This window comes from Rhinichthys klamathensis, unplaced genomic scaffold, assembly GCF_029890125.1.
Source record: "Rhinichthys klamathensis goyatoka isolate OS25496 unplaced genomic scaffold, OSU_Roscu_1.1 h1tg000011l_1, whole genome shotgun sequence".
Classification (NCBI taxonomy): domain Eukaryota; kingdom Metazoa; phylum Chordata; class Actinopteri; order Cypriniformes; family Leuciscidae; genus Rhinichthys; species Rhinichthys klamathensis.
Window position 1 is genome coordinate 5833982 of NW_026606564.1, and position 18821 is coordinate 5852802.

General features: G+C 37.1%; 1 protein-coding gene across 1 annotated transcript in view; it reads right to left on the reverse strand.

Moving 5' to 3' along the window:
- Nucleotides 1-354: 354 nt before the first annotated feature.
- Nucleotides 355-18821, reverse strand: part of phb2a (prohibitin 2a) — a 99671-nt gene continuing 81204 nt past the window's right edge. Inside the window, exons 5-11 of the mRNA XM_056264757.1 lie at nucleotides 12846-12925; nucleotides 12486-12670; nucleotides 10868-10997; nucleotides 5253-5356; nucleotides 4599-4676; nucleotides 2090-2166; nucleotides 355-825 (exon numbers count right to left, since the gene is read on the reverse strand). Coding sequence (XP_056120732.1) covers nucleotides 807-825; nucleotides 2090-2166; nucleotides 4599-4676; nucleotides 5253-5356; nucleotides 10868-10997; nucleotides 12486-12670; nucleotides 12846-12925 — 673 coding nt within the window. The 3' untranslated portion in view covers nucleotides 355-806. The remainder of the gene's footprint in view (nucleotides 826-2089; nucleotides 2167-4598; nucleotides 4677-5252; nucleotides 5357-10867; nucleotides 10998-12485; nucleotides 12671-12845; nucleotides 12926-18821) is intronic.

An 18821-nucleotide genomic window follows, 5' to 3' on the forward strand; every position in this document is an offset into this window, starting at 1 on the left:
CATCAAATACGCTGCGCATAGAAATAGAGCGCTTTACGGATCGCTTGACGGAGAGTGAAAATCTCAAGTTCAGGACGAGTGAAGGTGAGTAAATATACCTGTGCTAAACTTGTACATGTATTAGCCAAATGATAGACATTACTATATTCGCATATAGCATGAAAATTTACGTGCATTGTAGAGGGTTGAATTTTTTTAATATATATATATATATATATATATGATCTGCACTGTTTTTGGAACATACCAAATACTAATAAATTCTGGCAATTCTAATTAATATCTAATATATTTTTGTAATAATAATAATCAATAAAAGTCAATTTTTCCAAAAGAAATAAATATCCCCACAAATAGTCCTGAAAACATTATTTAATCAAAATTGCTGCAAGTCCTTTTGTATCAGTCAACACTTTTAAAGTGGAATCCAACAGCAGAAAATATAGATGGTAAACGGGTATAATAATAATAAATGGGATAAATGAACACGTGACCATTAATTGTTTGCAATGTATATTTGTTGTAATCACCATTAGTATTTAAAGCCACCTGATTCCAAAAAATCCAATTCTTGAGCTGAAAATAATCCAAAAATGTCTTGCTGAATGACAAACAACGGTGTATAAATGGATATGTACGTGTGAATCTGTAAGGTCGCCAGACCAGTGTGTAATCTGAGCCCGAGCTGAACTGTACCGTGAGAGAGGCTCTGCTCACAGTCACGTTTAGGATGAGGACAGAAATATAGTGGCTCGGCGAACACTGCTTACATATGGAATGCATATGTTCTTCATGGATGACGCTCCTCATTTCCCCAGTGACAGCCTGCCAGAGAAGACAAATGCACAGATTAACCGCTGAGGGAAGCATGCTGACATATGGGCATCAATATAAACAGAAAAGAATACTACCGTAAGTAACAGGGCTGAGGGCAAAACTTGAAAATGTGTTCTGTCCACTGAGTAATTGTTTAATAATGTTTAAGAGGGGGAAAAAACACGATGTGAGACTAGCATTAAGACCCATTCGCACGAAGAACGATAACTATTAACTATAGCTTTAGACTAGTGGTCGATCCCTATTGGTTTTTCGATGGACAATATGTATACACTTTATATTTATGTGAATTAATAATTAATAATACATTAGAAAAATAATTTGAAAATGAATTAAAAAATAAAATTACAAATAAAGAAATTGTTTGAAAAAATAGGCTATGAATAAAAAGGAAATAAACACTGTAACCAACATGCACTCAAGGCTAATCTGGTGAATTTGTGCGCACTGGGAATCATATTTTTTTAAATTAAGACAAGGGAAAACTAATTTTAATAACAGCACAGTGGACATTACATGATTATGATATAGTAGGAAACTGAATATAGTGCAGCAGAGTTTAAATCTGTGCGTCTCGTTTTATCGTGCGTCTCCAGTGAAGCTGAACTCTCCTGTCTGCATCCGATTCACACGAATATCAGAATATATGTCAGAATATCTGATGGCTGGATTAAACTAAATCTGCAAGGTTTGTAAAATGAAACGTTTATCAGATATTCAAAGATTTGTTTAAATTATATAAATTCGTATTTGCTGAATGCTGAAGGTAAATGAGAAAGTAGAATAGTGTTTGCCTTTCTGTTGCTAATAGTGCAAACGCTATAATACTTTTTCATAATACGGTTTACTTTCTTTGTTTAACAGTTCAATCTAGTAACGTATTAGACAAAACTGTTAAACAGAGAATGAAGACAGAGAATGGGAGCGCTGTGTTCTCAGGCCGCTTCCAAACAGAAAAATATCGGCATCGGCCGATAAGTTTCAAATCTAAAATGTAAAAATGCCAAATATAGGCCGATATAACATCCTTGGCGATATGTCGGTCAACCACTACTTTAGACTCAGTTAGGACAAGTTGTCCTGCACTGCTCTCAGATCACAGAATACAACATTTCATGAGGGGATTTTCCCCTTGCATAACTACAACTGGGAAAGTTTCAGTTCGTTTTGAAGATCATGCTTGATTGAGGAAAGGAGACAATATGTTTATTGTTTTAGTATGTTCAGTGTGTGAGGAGCACTCGGATCTTACTTGTCAAAGTAGTCGTCCTGGAGGTTCAAAACTAGGCTGTCTGCACTCAGGTACACCTTGTTCTGAGAAGTTGCCACCTGGTAAAAAGATACAAGATTATGAGCCAAGGGCTTATACACATATATATATACATATATATATTAGACACACACATACATGGTCATGTGAAATAGAAAGTACACCCTCTTTGAATTCCATGGTTTTACATATCAGGACATAATAAAAAATGAGCTGGTCTTGAGCAGGTCTTAAAATTAGCTAAGAACAACCTCAGATGAACATCAACACATGACATATTACACTGTGTCATTATTTAACAAAAATAAAGCCAAAATGGAGAAGCCATGTGCGAAACAAGTACACCATATGATTCAGTTGCTTGTAGAGTCACGTTTAGCATATAACTTTGAAGTTATCGTTTTCTGTATGACTTTATCATTCTCAATTTTTTGGCCCACTATTCTTTACAACGTTGCTTCAGGTCATTGAGGTTTGCGAGCATCTGTTTATGCACAGATCCACTCTTAAGGTCCCGACACAGCATTTCAATCGGCTTGAGGTCTGGACTTTGATTGGGCAGTTGCTACATCTATTCCGTTGTAGATTTGCTGGTGTGCTTGGGATCATTGTCCTATTGCATGACCCAATTCCGCCAAGCTTTAGCGGTCGCACAGATGGCCTCACATTTGACTCTAGAATACTTTGGTATGAGGAGGAGATCATGGTCGGCTGCAAAACAAGCCAAAAATCCATAAATCCTCCGTCAGTGTGGTCTCATCCGTCCAAACGACATTGTTCCAGAAGTCTTGTTTTTTTTGTTCAGATGCAACTTTGCAAACCTACGCCGTGCTGCTGTTCTTTTAAGAGAGAAGAGGCTTCCTCCTGTCATCATGAACTAACATTTTACATGTTAACTGAGGCCTGTGTGTGGAGACTGAGGTGTAGCTCTTGGGAATTTAGCAGTTTCTCTGACCAGTGCACGGTCTGGCGTTGGGGAGAATATGCTGGGACGTCCACTCATGGGAAGATTGGCAACGGTCTTAAATGTTTTCCACTTGTGAAAAATCTTCCTCACTGTAGAATGATGGACTTCAGATCGTTTGGAAATGGCCTTATAACCCTTCCCAGATCGATGGCAACAACAAGTTGCTTCTCTAAGATCATTGCTCATGTCTTTCCTCCTTCGCATTGTGCAAACTGCCAAAACATCTGCTTTTATAGAGTTGGTCAGGCTTGCTAATGATCAATTATTCAAGGGCGTTTGATTAGCAGCGACTGACTGCAACTTTCCCTCTTAATTCATATGGACACAGTAAGGATCTACTTGGTTTTTCACCCATGGCTTCTCCATTTTGGCCTAGTTTTTGTTAAATAAATAATGACACGTGTTGATGTTCATCTGAGGCTGTATTTACCAAATTTTAATGTCCTGATACGTAAAACCATAGAATTCAAAGAGGGTGTACCCATGGGTAAGGGTGTAGCAATCCAAGGTGATAGCCAATTTGGCAGGTTATGATTCATAAATTGTTCTAATGCGTTGATATGCTATACCCTCCACGGTGGATTTTCACCTGCATTTATCGAGTTGTCGGGTGTTAATTGGTCTTTTTATGGCTTTATTAGATAGGACAGTGTCGAGATCAGACAGGAAAGCACAGGGTGGAGAGAGAGGAACGGGATTGGTAAAGGACCTCGAGCCAGGAATCAAACTCAGCTAACCCACGAGGCTATCGCCTCCGACGCCTTTTTGTATTATTATTGCATACTAACATAGTATGTATACTGTGCAGAGCACACATGACATACCCAATCACCTACTAGGTTGCTTCAACTTGACCTTCCATTACTAGTGAGATCAAATTAACGCAAAGTATTTAAAACACAGCAATGATTTTTAATATCTCTATTTTTAATCATTATATGACTAAACTTCCAAAAGTGAAGACATTTTTGAAAATTGATTTTCAAGACAAAAACTTGTGTTGCTCATGTAAACTGTGGAACTGCCAGTAAAGTACTAAGTTGTAGCAGCTACCGTCCAAAAGTTTGGGTCTTTACGTTGTTGTTTTTTTATGTTTCTGAAAGTCCCATCCTATAGGCTTCATTATTTAAAAAAAAAAACATTAAAACAGTAATATTGCGAAATATTACCATTTAAAATAATGGTTTTCTATTAACATTATCAGTATAATGTATGACCTTCAGAATCATTCTAATATGTTGATTTGATGCTCAAGAAACATTGCTTGCTTAATCTTTTTTTTCAGGATTCTTTAAAGATATAGTTCAAGAGAACAGGATTTATTTGAAATAGTAATCTATTTGCTACACCTTTACTGTCAATTTTGATCAATTCAATGCGTCCTTGCTAAATAAAAGTATTCATTTTGATTTATTTAGTTATTTCACACTGGCCACAAACTTCTGAATGGAAGCGTATCAACACCTGCTAATGTGAGTCAGTGAAATTCAACCAATGATTTCTTTTGTTTGGAGTGTCTCTTACCGTTTTGGCGATACTTTGGGCTGCTCTGATACGTCTAAGTTTAAGGTATCCAGGGTTCTTCAAAACAGCTTGACCCAACTGGAGTGCACAAACACACAATAAAAACAAAAGCAAATTACTCTGTACCCTTGATTGAGCCTTTGTTTACCGTCAGCAGACGGCCATTGACCTGCAGCCCGTTTTAGAAACAGAATTGCATCATATCAGCAGAAAAGAGTGCAAAAGCAAAGTCATTTCTGAAGACACGAAGACTGCAAACACTGGAACATAAACAAATCGAAAGAATGACTGAGAAATGTCCATAACGCACAAACAAAAGAGAACAAATGCTTTCAAAAGTGTTTTGGTTGCGGATAGCTTGTTGAGAATGAGGGGGGCAACAGTTCAAAATAGCCTAGATGAGTGACTGTGGCTTAATTATTACAGAAGCAGGATTCATTAATTATATCTGATAATTACAGTCATTTACCACTCACAGATCTAGAACATAATAACAGGGAATAATAATCATATGAAATGAGGTGCTTGTGGATGCAAATCTGGGACGTTTGATGGTAACCAAGGAAACCCCTTATTATAATAATCCTTAATAAAACAGAGACGGTGTTTCAACGATGGTCAATATGTGGGATAGAGAAAGCTGCAGTAGTTTACCAGTTTAGCAGCCTCGGCTTCACCCTCGGCCTGGATGATCTTCTGCCTCTGGTCCTGTTTGGCCTTCTCTACGTAGAACTGAGCCCTCTGGGCCTCCTGCTGGGCTACACGGCAACAGGACACAAAGCTTATTTAATTCATAGAAAATTGGCTCACACATAAATATTCTCCTTTTTCGGGCTAACCTACGTGTACCTTGGTTCATTTTTAAGTGATAAAAATAAACATTTCAGTTCTTACAGAAATGGTTTATGCAAGTTGTGTATTGTTGTTTGGTCAATAGTAGGGCTGCAACGATTAGTCGACGTTGTCGACAACGTCGACAATAAAAATTTGTCGACAAATATCTTTGTTGTCGAGTAGTCGTTTGATCTCACGTGACCTAATGTAAGGGCCTGCAATCCCGCGATTTGAACGCTACGGCGCTGTAGCGCTAGAGTGTAGTGCAGCCCTTACAAATGCTATTGCGGTAGAAGAGAAAACAGCGCGAATTATGACAGTGCAAACGAATCCGAACTAGCAAGGTTTAGGTTTGGGAAAGTTTCACAAACCTTCAAATCAAGAATGCTGTCGTGTGCAATGTTGGGGTGCAAGAGGAAACATCCCGGCAAAAGAGGAGCCGGTGAGAAGTGAGTGTTCTCCAGCTGGAGCTAACTAACCACCAGCGGCAAATCTCTCTTTATTAGAGAATGCAATACTACTAATAATAGTAATAATATTATCAATAGTAATATAATTACAGTAATGTGATGACTTATTTTGTATAGAATAAAGCTTGATCGAGCTTAGGAGTCAGGGCTGTTTTTATTATTGTAACACTATTAGTATATTAGGTATTATTATAGTCTTATCACTTGCCTGTATTTTGTTCAATAATCATGAAGACTTACAAAACGAGATGTTATATCCTTCCTATGATATAGGAAGAATATCACGGCAGTCACTTTATCATACTATAAATTAAAAGGGAATGAGAACGTCTCTGTCAGCTCAATTGTCATGTAAAAAAAGATTGTAATTTTATAATTATAATAATTGTTTGCAGATTAATATTTTACCATTCTTTGTGTCCTGAAGTAAATGTCCCTTTTTCTGTTTCAGTTCTAAGAAAAGCAGTGGGCCTATTAAACAATGCTTAGAGAGCATTTGTGTGTGATTTGAGTTGGACCGAAATCTGAAAACTTAAAGAGAATGACCTGTTTAGTTGGCTCAAAGTTCATTAAAACAACTATTTCAAAAGCTGAAGTGATTTTCTTTTTTTATATTATAGTTAGAATATGTATAACTCAATGTTTTAACTAATTGGAAAAGCTGAATAATCGTTCCAAACTTACTGATTAGTCTGCGAAATAATCGACGATTAGTCGATTAATCGTTCTAATAATCGTTAGATTAATCGATTATCAAAATAATCGTTTGTTGCAGCCCTAGTCAATAGGGAATACTGGTGAAATAACTAGACCAGAGTGCCCTCTAGTGGAGAGCATTAAGATAAGCACATGTTCTTTCAAAGATGCACCACTATGGGTGATAACCGGTCAAAATAATGTTTTTTTTTTTTCAACAGCTGCAACTCCGATTTTCACAGGAATATATATTTAAAGTACAGAAGTTATTTTAAATGATATTGGTGTATTTTAAATATTTCAAAATGTTACAGTTTTTTATTAAATAAATGCATCCTTGGTGAGCATAAGTTTTCTTAACATAAACATAAAATCCTACACCAAATCTTTGAATGGTAGTGCATACTGCATTACTACCTTATACATAATTAAGACCATTTCTTCATGTCACACAGAACATTCATTCAAAACGAAAAACCAAAAAAATCAAGAACTTATTGCAGCAGAGGTGTCAAACTCAAGGCCCTAGTGCCTGTCATGTCTCAGTTAATGCTTTCCTAGTGAACATTAAAGTGTAAATTGCAGGTAAAAAATTTCACGAAAATAATGCAATGTGCTTACTAAACATAAAGATAAGAACCGTCCACCATTGTTTTTTTTATGTTTTTTATACCAAAATGCTGAATATAATATGAAAAGTTGGTGCGTTTTACAGTGGTTTTAAGCACGCCCCCTCCCTTCCACTAGGCTGGGCGTGACATCATAAAAGGTACTCCAAGCTTTTACTGTCTATGCTCCAGGCCTGGAGTTACGTTATATTGGAGACCTAGCTAGCAAAAATGGTTAACTATTGTGTTTGTGCGGGATGTACGAGTACATCAAAAACGGGGGAGAGGCTCCACAAGTTCCCCAAGGACAAACGGCTGATTCGTGCCTGTAAGTGTTAGCATAACTTACCCAAGGTAGAGCTTAGATCGGGCCCAAAAAAATCAAGCAAGACCCTACCCGGCCCTGCCCGTCACATTAACTGTAATTATGAGCCCGAGCCCGGTTTAAACCCGACTATTTTTTAATACGTGGGTCGTTATAACTTACGTTCTCAACTACTTTCTATTAGGGATGTGCACGAATATTCGAATTTTCGAATAATCGATCTGTAATTATTATTCGAAAAATAAAATACTATTCGAATTTTACTACGTTGCTTTGCTGGCCGTAAATGCAGTGAATCCATGATAAATCCCAAGCACTAACTCGCAATTATAATTAAATGCACAGGGTGGCGCTGTGGAGTGTGTTAACAAGTTGTGTGTATTTGATCACATAATGTTGTCGTCTGCCTCGCGAAGTTTGGAATTACTTGAAAATGATCTTACTAAATGGAATTACTTTTGATCAAATTAATTAATTAATCTGAGTTATAATATCATCACCACAATGAGAAATCACATGAAATCCAAACAGTCGAATGAGGAAAGATAGCTGTCCATCACTGCATTCACGACTGCAGGTAAGCGCAGCTGGACCCCGCGTGATCCGAAATGATAACTTATCTTATAGCAAAATTATTTTGAGACATATACTTCCTTTAAGTTTCGTTGAGGGAGACCGGTTTAAGAACAGAAAACGCAAAGTGCTGTTAGAAACTTAGAACACCGTTATCTTTGTGTCTCTGAAGCGTCTGTCAGCAAAGCGCCTTTTCTCCTTCGAGCATAAATTGCTGGTGCATCCCCCTGCATGTGGATATTGTTTTTCTCCATATAAACGTGAAACAATATAAACACGATAATCATATGCTGACTCGAGTGTGTGTGTGCGTTCTGTACGATATCTGGCGCAATATGCTTTATTAGGCGTTTTTTCCCGTTCGCGCTGCTTGAGCATGCTTTTATTAATGCTTTTGTTTTTCATATTTTTTGTTTACACATAGGCCTACTGTTTAATGTTTTCAACTAAAAGAAAACTTTTACATATATTGTAAGCTTGTTGTGTATATTGCCTAATTGTAAGCGTGTTCAGAAATGGTGACAAAAACGTAAAAAAAAATTAAACTTAAAACATAACGTCTTTTTCGTTAAACGTCATTTAAATAAACGAATATTCGAATATTCGATTTTTATGAGCCCGAATATTCGAATGCAATATTTTAGAAAAATGCCCATCCCTACTTTCTATATTACTTTCTCCCGCCCGCAACATGTATGTTTTGTCCCGCTCCCGCCCGCAAAAAGACTTTTTTTCTGTACCTCCAAATACTTTCAAGTTAGCCTACGTGTCGCCACCACACACATCAGCATACATGCTCCTGATAAATTATTCGTTATAAAGCATTAACACACAAACCACTGTTATAACATAAAAGCAAGCAGCTACTGCGTGCATGGTTTGGCATGCCTGATACACGCTCCCACAATAATTCCTAAAAAGCTGACATCAGTTCATCGCGATCTCACACATCTCTGTTATTATCAATGAATCTTTTATAATATATACACTATGTTTGTTATAATTAGAGGATTTGCCAGCATACAGAATTCATCACTGAACAAAAAGTCCTTTTTGAGCGGTGAGGGAAGTCTATCGTAAACGCTTCTGATTGGTCATTATTGCGTTCAAGAAATCAACACATGTCTGTGATTGGCTACATCGCTCAACGCTGCAGACATGTTAGAAATAGAAACTCTGCCTGTAAATCGTTTCTATTTTGTTTTAGTTGTTCTTATTGCTTTTCTGCAACAGATGAATACAAATGTATTAGTTTTTATGTTTTATTCATAGATATTTATAGTTTGCGGGAGTCCCGCGAATCGTTTTATTCTCCCTCAACCGGCACACACAGAGTGAGTGCATTACCGCCCGCGCTCCCTTTTATGACGTCATCACCCAGTTACGGTAAAAAACATGCTACCTTTGAAGAAACCCCAATAAATGTTATTTTAAGGCATTTTAAGACAGAAATTTTTAAATGTATACATATTAAGCACTTTAATTTACACATTAATTGGTTGTGGTGGTTAACCTGCAATTTACACTTTAACTCTATGATGCGTATGATCACACTGGTGCCGAACGTTCAGTGCGTCATCCATCGTGACCTCTGCGATCTTAGATGCATCCGAGCAAGAGACGGACTCAATCAGCACGTGTGTGTTCAGTGTTTTCAACCAGCACTAGTAAAAGCAATTTAATTTATAGCTTGAAAAAAATGACAGTGAAGGAAACAGAATTGAAAATACACTGAAAACCTTGACCAAAATTTGTTTATATGCTGATTGATTTAGCCAACGCCTTCCTATATATATATATATATATATATATATATATATATATATATATATATATATATATATACACTGTATATATTAGTGCTATCAATCGATTCAAACATTAATGAATTAATCAGAAAACTTTCTGTAATTAATTGCACCTAACATTAAAGTTTTTGAATATATTTTTATATTGTAATACTTTCACATTAAATCTGCAAAATAATGTAAAATGACAAAAAGACAGTACATTTTCCATATTTGTTTAATGGCATCTTTTTAACGGCCTTGCTAAAATGCACAAAAAAGTTGTCTTCATTGTTTTTGACTCAGTGAGTGATTTTCTTTGATTAACAGTAATGACACAGACAGCATCGGGTAAGACTCTGCTTATGAGGATACTTGACAAAACGGGAATTTGGACATAATTCTGTGTGTTTTTGTCCGTTCAAGGACGAAAGAGAACTTAATGTGGCGATGCTGTCTGAAGTGGCACTCTGTCTGCACGCGTTTGTTCACAGAGTCGCTTCACAGACAGCCTACCGGTACAGATTGGAGTTATTTTTTTACGTCTTATCGCGTTTGTATGGTTTAATAGCACTTGAATGAATGAAATAGCACTTGATAGTATGATCATATACAGTAATGCAGTCAGAGGATGACAGAAAAAAACGCATGCTATGTTATTTGCGTTAAATATTATTATAAACAAACAAACAAAAAAAAAATCACATGCATTAACGCATTAAATTTGACTGCCCTATATATATATATAATGTATATCATTGTTGGAACCAAGACAGAATGTGGCATTTTAGACAATTAATAAAGTATTGTGTGAAACTGACTATTACAAAGAGGCTCGTCTCATATATCCAACGTAAACAAATCATATTATTATGTGACTAGGTACAAAATCATATTTTTTTTAGCTTAGGCATGCTTAGTTTAGGGTGCTAAATTCTGTTACGGATTAGAAAAGATGTATTTTGGTACTACGTACCAACTTGTTTGGCCTCCACAGCAGCAGTGTACTCTTTGCTGAAGCTGAGCTCTGTGATGGCCACGTCATCCAGGATGATGTTAAAGTCTTTAGCTCTCTCGATTAGATCTCTCCTTATGAGTAGTGACACCTGACCACCAAAATAAAATGACACACAAATAAAGGCTAAGCTGATTTTCTCAGTAACTGATCACCTCATTTAAACCAGCAACAGGCATGCAGATACGACGAGGTCCAAAAGTGAAACTGCTTATATTTTTAAGTTGTTCTATTTAATACAAAGTGTGAATGTCTTAGTATTTGCTATGTCCTTCTTTTGCTTTATTGACACCAGCATTTGAGCTGACATGAACTCCAGAAGTTTGTGTAAAACTCATGTTACCCAACATGATTTGGTAATGTTCAGAAGAGCATCTTGTGCTTCATTGGAATCCCAGATTTTCACAATTGGACCCCACTGTACAAAAGATATCTAAAAAACTGTAATAAAATTTGGTCACAAGTTAATATGAATTATGTAATCATGTGTCTGAGCTGTCGTCCCGAAGCATCAGGTGAGAGTGTGTGAAATAACAGCCTTAAAAAGCTCTTTAACTAGACAAAGCCTGAGCTTCTCAGACATCACAGAGAGTTAATCATTTCTGTCTCACACCAGGCTTAGACTAGAGAAGCAGCTGGCGGTGGTAAAGTCAAAGGTCAGGGGAAGGTGAATTTAGGGGTTGGGACTGAATCTTATAACAAGATCAAATAGAATCCGCATTAAGATAAATACTTGATGATATTGATACTATCCATTTGAGAATGTGGTCTCAGGCATCAGGTTCTCTCCTCTATATGACCATGTCTTTCCAAACCTGTATATGACTTCCATTCAAAACAAAAGGAGACATTCTGAAGAATGTTCTCACGGCTCTTTTGCATGGAAGCAAATAGAGACCGAGGTTGCCAAGCTAAAAAAAAAAAACACACACACAAAAAAAAAAACACCTGTATATGACTTCCAAAAAGCACTATTTTTGCACTATAAAACCGGGAATTCACTGCTATGTACTCAAAATTGTGCCTTCTGTCACAGGTCTCAAATATTAATGCTTGTGCATAATCAAACTTGGTTCAAGTCAATGACACCGAATGGCATAGCTTCTTATTTCTGCTAAACATCTCCTTCAGTGGTTGAGTAGAAAAAAAAAGAAAGTCATTCAGGTTTGAAACAACATGCCAGAATATTTTGTTTTCAGGTTATCTATTACTTCATTACAGTAATAGTACTTCAATCTTATTCTTTAATGCAAACCTGCGAACTCTGGAGTGGCAAAAAATAAAAAATCTCCAAGCATAGCTGTTTTTTAAGTAATTAAACTCACAGCTTCACTCTTAGTAAAGAGACACTGAGCAAACACAATATACACATGCACAAACTATCTCTCTCTCTTCACTAATTCATTGAAATAAATGCTACATTAGCGAAATGCTTTCTAACAAAAGCTAGATCTAACAAAATAACTTGACTTCGTCATTTGCTTGCTTTTGTCGCTTGCATTTTTCTTCTCGGGCACTGGTTCACCTGAAGGCCAGCTGTTGGCTCAGTGTGTCTCAGACTTCAGTCTTCATACTGTACCTGGGCTCTCTGCGTGATGAGTTGGGACGCGTTGAACTTGGCCACCACGCTCTTGAGCACCTCGTTGACGATGGAAGGAAGCACACGCTCGTCATAGTCTTTCCCCAACTGCTGGTACAAGACCGGCAAGCTTGAGGCAACGGGCCGAGAAAGGACACGAAGACCTATGTTCACCATCTGGAGATCTGTGATGGACAGTCACATGAAGGTCACACTCTTAATGCGCTGGTCATTGACAAAGGCAACGGTGAGAGACAGGGTATGTTGCCCTAACAGCAGGCAACGTATTTTAAGGCTTTATCATGCACATTTTTAACATTTATTGCATTTATGACAATAAAACATCTGGTTTAAAGTCACCTTTGCTTCCAGTGAGAGATGAAATCTTCCTTGGCCTGGCTCGAATATCATAGATGATGGGGTACTGGAACCACGGTATCCTAGATGCAAGACAAACTTCTTAAATGAATAGTTTACTGTAAAATGAAACTTTTGGCATAATTTCTTTCTTTTGTGAAGCATGAAGTAAAATGTTAGAGTCCCCACTCCACAAGTTCCCTTTTTCTACAACTAAAATAGATATTTATTTTATAAAAAAAAATTATTCTGCTAAGCTCCAAAATAGCACATATAAAGTGTCATAGAAGTTTTCTAAAGACATACGATAATTATGTGTCAGCAAGTTTTAAATATTGAACCACATTTGAGATTTGGGAGATGATGGGAAGATAACGGTTAACATTAAATTAAAAGTATTTTTTTTATTCAGGATGCATTAAATTGATCAAAAGTGACAGTAAAGACATTTATAATGTTATAAAATATAAATATTTAAAGGGGACCTATTATGCAAAATTCACTTTTGTAAGGTGTTTGGACATAAATGTGTGTTGGCAGTGTGTGTACACAACCACCCTACAGTGATAAAAATCCACTCACTACTTTTTTTTTAAATCCCCATAAATCATAAGCAGTGTCACCCAACGACCTGTTTCAGAATGCGGCTTTAGTGACGTCACTAAAGCCACAGGCCCCGCCCACGAGTGTTGACAGACATTGCCGTTTTAACTTAGACCCCCCCTTGATCGAGTTCACAGCAAGTTGTACACATCCGCCATTGCTGCACTAATGAGAATGTCTCCCAAGCGTTGAAGGTGTTGTGGCTGGATGTATTCATTCACATAGCTCTCTCGATTTACTCCTGAAATCTGAGCCACCCGCTGAAGACGAGGTGGGTTCATTTTGTCTTTGAAAAATGCTCCCTCAACTCTACCGAAATTTGTTTATGTACCTACGCAGTTCTTATACTGTGTTTACTCAGCTCTTACAGTGATTTTCTGGAGTAAAACTGACGCCTATTCTTTTGTGTGACATACAATAAACTTTATAAAACTCATCAGTATATTTTGTGTCATCATTCAGACATGGTCCTACAGCAGGCTTGTATGAATAGTGGCTACACTCAATGACTTAACCTCCTGAGACCCAGAAAAAAAAAGTTTTTTGAATTTAGTTTTTTTCCATGTCATCACACTGTTTAGAGCACAATAAACAAATGGTAAAAAAACACATATATAAAATAATATTTTATTCATACGTTATGCTATGTCCTCTGTAGTAGACGCCAGGACTAAGTTGTTTAAAAAATAAAATGACATGAAATTATATGTATAGGCAAAAACAATGGGATTTTTTTTCAATCACCAATAAATTTTGGGGTTTCAGGATTTTTTCAACCAAAATTTGTATAAAGATTATTCTCAACTATGTTATGAAAGAAATAATGGAATGAATTGATACACCATTTTACTTTTTGCAATATGTGGGTAAAATGGCCATAAATTAATATTCCCATTCAATGCAATGTATCTATACACTGTATCTAATTTGCACATTAATGTGTTCTCGGAGCAACATTTAATGAAAAAAGAAGTGTAACAATTGGAGTAATTATTGGCAACATTTTAATAATATCATCTAACATTTTATAGGAATATTGATGTATAATTTATCTCCATATTCACTTGTTGTGTCTCCCAGAATGCCTGATAAACATGGTTTTAGTCCTGATGTCCTCTACAGTGGACGCGTTTGAAATCAATGCCCTGTTCTGTAACAGAAAGTTTTTTTTTTATTTGAAACCCCTTAACATTTTTCTGAGATGTTGTTTTATGAAATACAATTTGAAAAAGTAGTCCAATTTAAATATAATTACAATATATTATCATATTTCCATAAGAATGCTACATTTGATCACTAAATTAATGTCAGACATTTTTAAAGACCAAGGAGAAGTTGTTTTCATGGTGAAACCTCCAAACATTTGGTATCTCTGAAAAGTCCTGAATGTGCTCTTTACAGGACACCCAGGTTGTGTCATGTGACATGTATGATGTCAGAGAAATTTACTAAAATATAATGTCCACTACAGTGGACAAAAGTCTATTCTTGGGTCCCAGGAGGATATAGGTTATAACCGTAATTAAACTAAACTATACCTGTTCCAACTCAATACAACATATATTCTCTGACTCTGTAGGCATTATTGTCCGAGTCGAAATGAACACCGTTATAGGGTTATAACGTCACCGTGGGGGGCGGGGCGGGGGGGTTAAATAGCTTTTAAATGCGTGCGCGTTATACTTTCACTTTCGAAATAAGCGTCAATTGGCAATTCAGCGTCAATTGCTTGAATGGACAAAAAAAACAACTCGGCTCGCTGATAATAAAACTTTTATTTATAGACAGAACTTTTATTAGCATAACGAACGAATAAAAATAACCCCATGCATAGGCTGAAAATCGTCAAACTGTGGGCCCAAACAAATAAGAACCATAAAACGTTTATTAACGAATAAGAAAATAAAACAGGCCTAAATAAATTACACATTCCGCCATTATCTTGCTTTTCTGTAATTTGACTCGTTCTCATCTCCACACGTGCTAAATGGAATCCTGATGCTTGCTGATCTGTGACGTGACTGGCTCTTGGCACGCACTGCGCAGTTCAGTTTTTAATTATAATGTATGCTCTCTTCTGAACTAAATAATTGATAATTATTATTTTTAATTAATTCAAATAAATATTTTAGCAAAAACGAATACTTTAAAAAAGTCAAGACATCGCGGTGTCACGGTGGGAAAGTGATGTCACCGGTGATGGGGCTTAAAACCGGTAACACCGTCAACACCGTCTATCGCGGCAAGCCTACACCGTTACTGTGTTTCAGTTTCTGTTTTGATATTATCATCTTTCCGTGAGTTGAGATTGTTCACTGAGCGCGAACTGGTTAGGCTCCGCCCACTGTGCTGTGAACCAGCAGCTCATTAGCATTTAAAGGAGACACACTAAAACGGTGCGTTTTTCTCAGCCCCAAAAAGTGACGAATTAAACATGCTGTAAAAAATTATCTGTGGGGTATTTTGAGCCAAAACTTCACATACACATTCTGGGGACATCAGAGACTTATTTTACATCTTGTGAAAAGGGGCATAATAGGTCCCCTTTAAAATAAATGCCGTTCTTTTGAACTTAAAAAAAGCCATTTAAAAAGTATCACGGTTTCCAGAAAAAGGAGGCAGTGCCTCCTTAAAAGAATTGGGTGAGAAAATAATCTATATTACAAAAATAAAAAGAGTACAAATCACCTGTTTTATAGATCATGCCGCGTCTCTCATACCTCCCCTGAGCCCATTGAGTTTCAACAGACCCCATAAAGCGTACGGTGGGTTTGGTAGGGGGTAATTGAGTATGACTGGGTTAAAGACACATGAGAGGAGGCAATGCCTCCATCGCACTGTGACTGGATATGATTGGTTATGGTTACGATTGGATATGATTGGTTATGGTTACGATTGGATTGGATATGATTGGTTATGGTTACGATTGGATTGGATATGATTGGTTTGTGCGATAAATCCCGCCTTTTGTTCTCGTGCGCGTTCACAAATCAGTCTGAATGAACAAAATGAGGGCGTTATTTTAAAACAAATCTTTTAAAATAGAAAAAAGGTTATGTTAAATTGTGATCAAAATACAGAAATGTGATCAAATAAATGCAGCCTTGGTGAACATAAGAGACCAATAACTTTTGAATGGTAGTAAAAACAGTTACCGTATGGTTTTAGAAGACTTCCAGTGCATGAGTCATACAAACTATTTTTTTGAAGCTTTTTGCCCTTTTTGAAGCTCGGCAGTACAGCATTACCCACTTTTCTTGAATGGACAACAGAACCTTGGATAATCTGACTAACACCTTTTGGACTTTACAAAATGGAAAAATTGACTTCCCATTTGAGTGTACTCTCTCTTTTAGGGCGCACTCACAGTAGACACGGTTACCTTGACCGAGACAGAGCATCAATAAGGTGAGAACCAGACTTGTTATAAACCTAAATATATTCAAATGAATTGAAAAGTATACTATCCAGAGTAAAAGAAGATGTTTGTTGTTGTAATGGTGACTGTAGCACACATACAAGAAGTGTTGTCAAACATACCAGTACTACAGGAATATATAGGTAGGTAATATATAGCAGGGTTTCTCAACCTTTTGCCTACTGCGAGTCTGCGACCCACTTTTCTTTTGTATGCCAGTCATATGACCCACTAAATAAATCATAACTGAAATGCCTCTTTAGATCTAGGCTACACCGTAGGCCTATTTGCTTATTATAATTAATGATAATCACGAAAACACACAAACATTTTCAATAATTAGGCAGACTATGAGGCAAACTTATTTTTTTTACTCACGTTAATGTGATAGCCTACTTGAGACTGCCGCTCTGAAATGATCATATCCAGACAGGGTGGAATTTGGAAAAGTGTGACTCGTAGTGTCGCACACAAATAATAGTTGTCAGCCTATTCCTGCTTTTTGTTTTCGTTGCAGTCACTGTTGAAAATCCCGACTCACAAAGATAGTAGTGCTAAATGGGAAGAGAAACTTTGTTGCACAATCTGCGAGTTGTGGATATTCATTTCTGGTTTGAATCCAAGGAATGAAAATAGCCTACGATTCGTTGGAGGATCGGCTACGTTTACATGCACAACTTTTGTTTCAATCGGACTGAATTCATTCCGATAGATGAATCTGAATGTAGTGTTTACATGAACGCTAAACGTGATCGGGTTAATGTGCGCGTTTATATGTCACAAGATTCAAATCGAATTATATTTTTTTTTGACATGCGCACACTGCACGAATATACAGAGTTTCCCCGCTGTTTGCGCATACTAACTATTCTCTTACATTGGTTCTTTATTTGTTTTAAACAGCAGACTTAATATTTATCCATTGCTGGTCATAATTTGGAGACAATGAGCATATGAACTGTTGTGCCGTGCTACTTATTTATCACGCAGTAAAAATGCCCAGCACCCAAAACCAGTCGTCTGTGAATGAGAGTCTGAAACAAGGACTGGTGGGACGTTGTCCTGCTCCATTTCACAGACGCTGAGTGAAAGGGGAATTTTAGAATGATGGTACGCTCATTTACGACACTTTATTCAAAAGGAAGAACAGCTCGTTCAGCGCGTCATACATCATTATGCTATGCGCAGTCCTTTCAGTTTCGGTTTTCAATCCGATCAAGTGTTTACATCTCCTCCCAGTTGGATTAGAAAAGGAATAAACCACCCCTTTCAATCCAATTGAAATTTTATTCGTATCGAGCTCAATCGGATCAATTAAGGTGTTTACATGAAGGCTTTTTAGTCCGATTGAACCGTCAATGCGTTTACTAGCGGATTATTTGGATTTGGTTGCATGTAAACGTAGCCTGTTGCAATGAGCCTTTTGTGAAGCCCACTTATTGGCTGTGCCGGTTAACACAGAGAAAGTCTCGCGACCCCCTATAGAACGAACAATGACCCACTAGTGGGTCGCGACCCACTGGTTGAGAAACACTGATATATAGTACAGGCAGGGTTTGAAATTAACACCTGTCAAATCACAAGCCAATTTGGCGTGTTACTATGTTGACTCACTTTGCTGGGGAAGTTCGTGTAAACCAGATGAAGTTCGTGTATTTTAGTAATTTAGTAGCCAAATTGGCCGGTGGGTGAAAAAGTAAATTTCAAACCCTGAGTACAGGTAGTACCGGGTATATTCGGTGCCCGCTGACAGACGCTGCTTTTCAATGCTCTTGTTCGTGTTTGTTTGAGCGCTCAGAGCGTCTAAAGGTTTTTATTCACAGCGTGTTTTTAAGCGTTGAGCATTGTAGCCAATCACAATCACATCTGTTGAGCGCGTAAACACGATGTCCTATCAGAGGTGCAAGTCAGTAAGTTAGAATTAGTCAGAATCCGCTTTACCGCTAAAAACGCAAAAG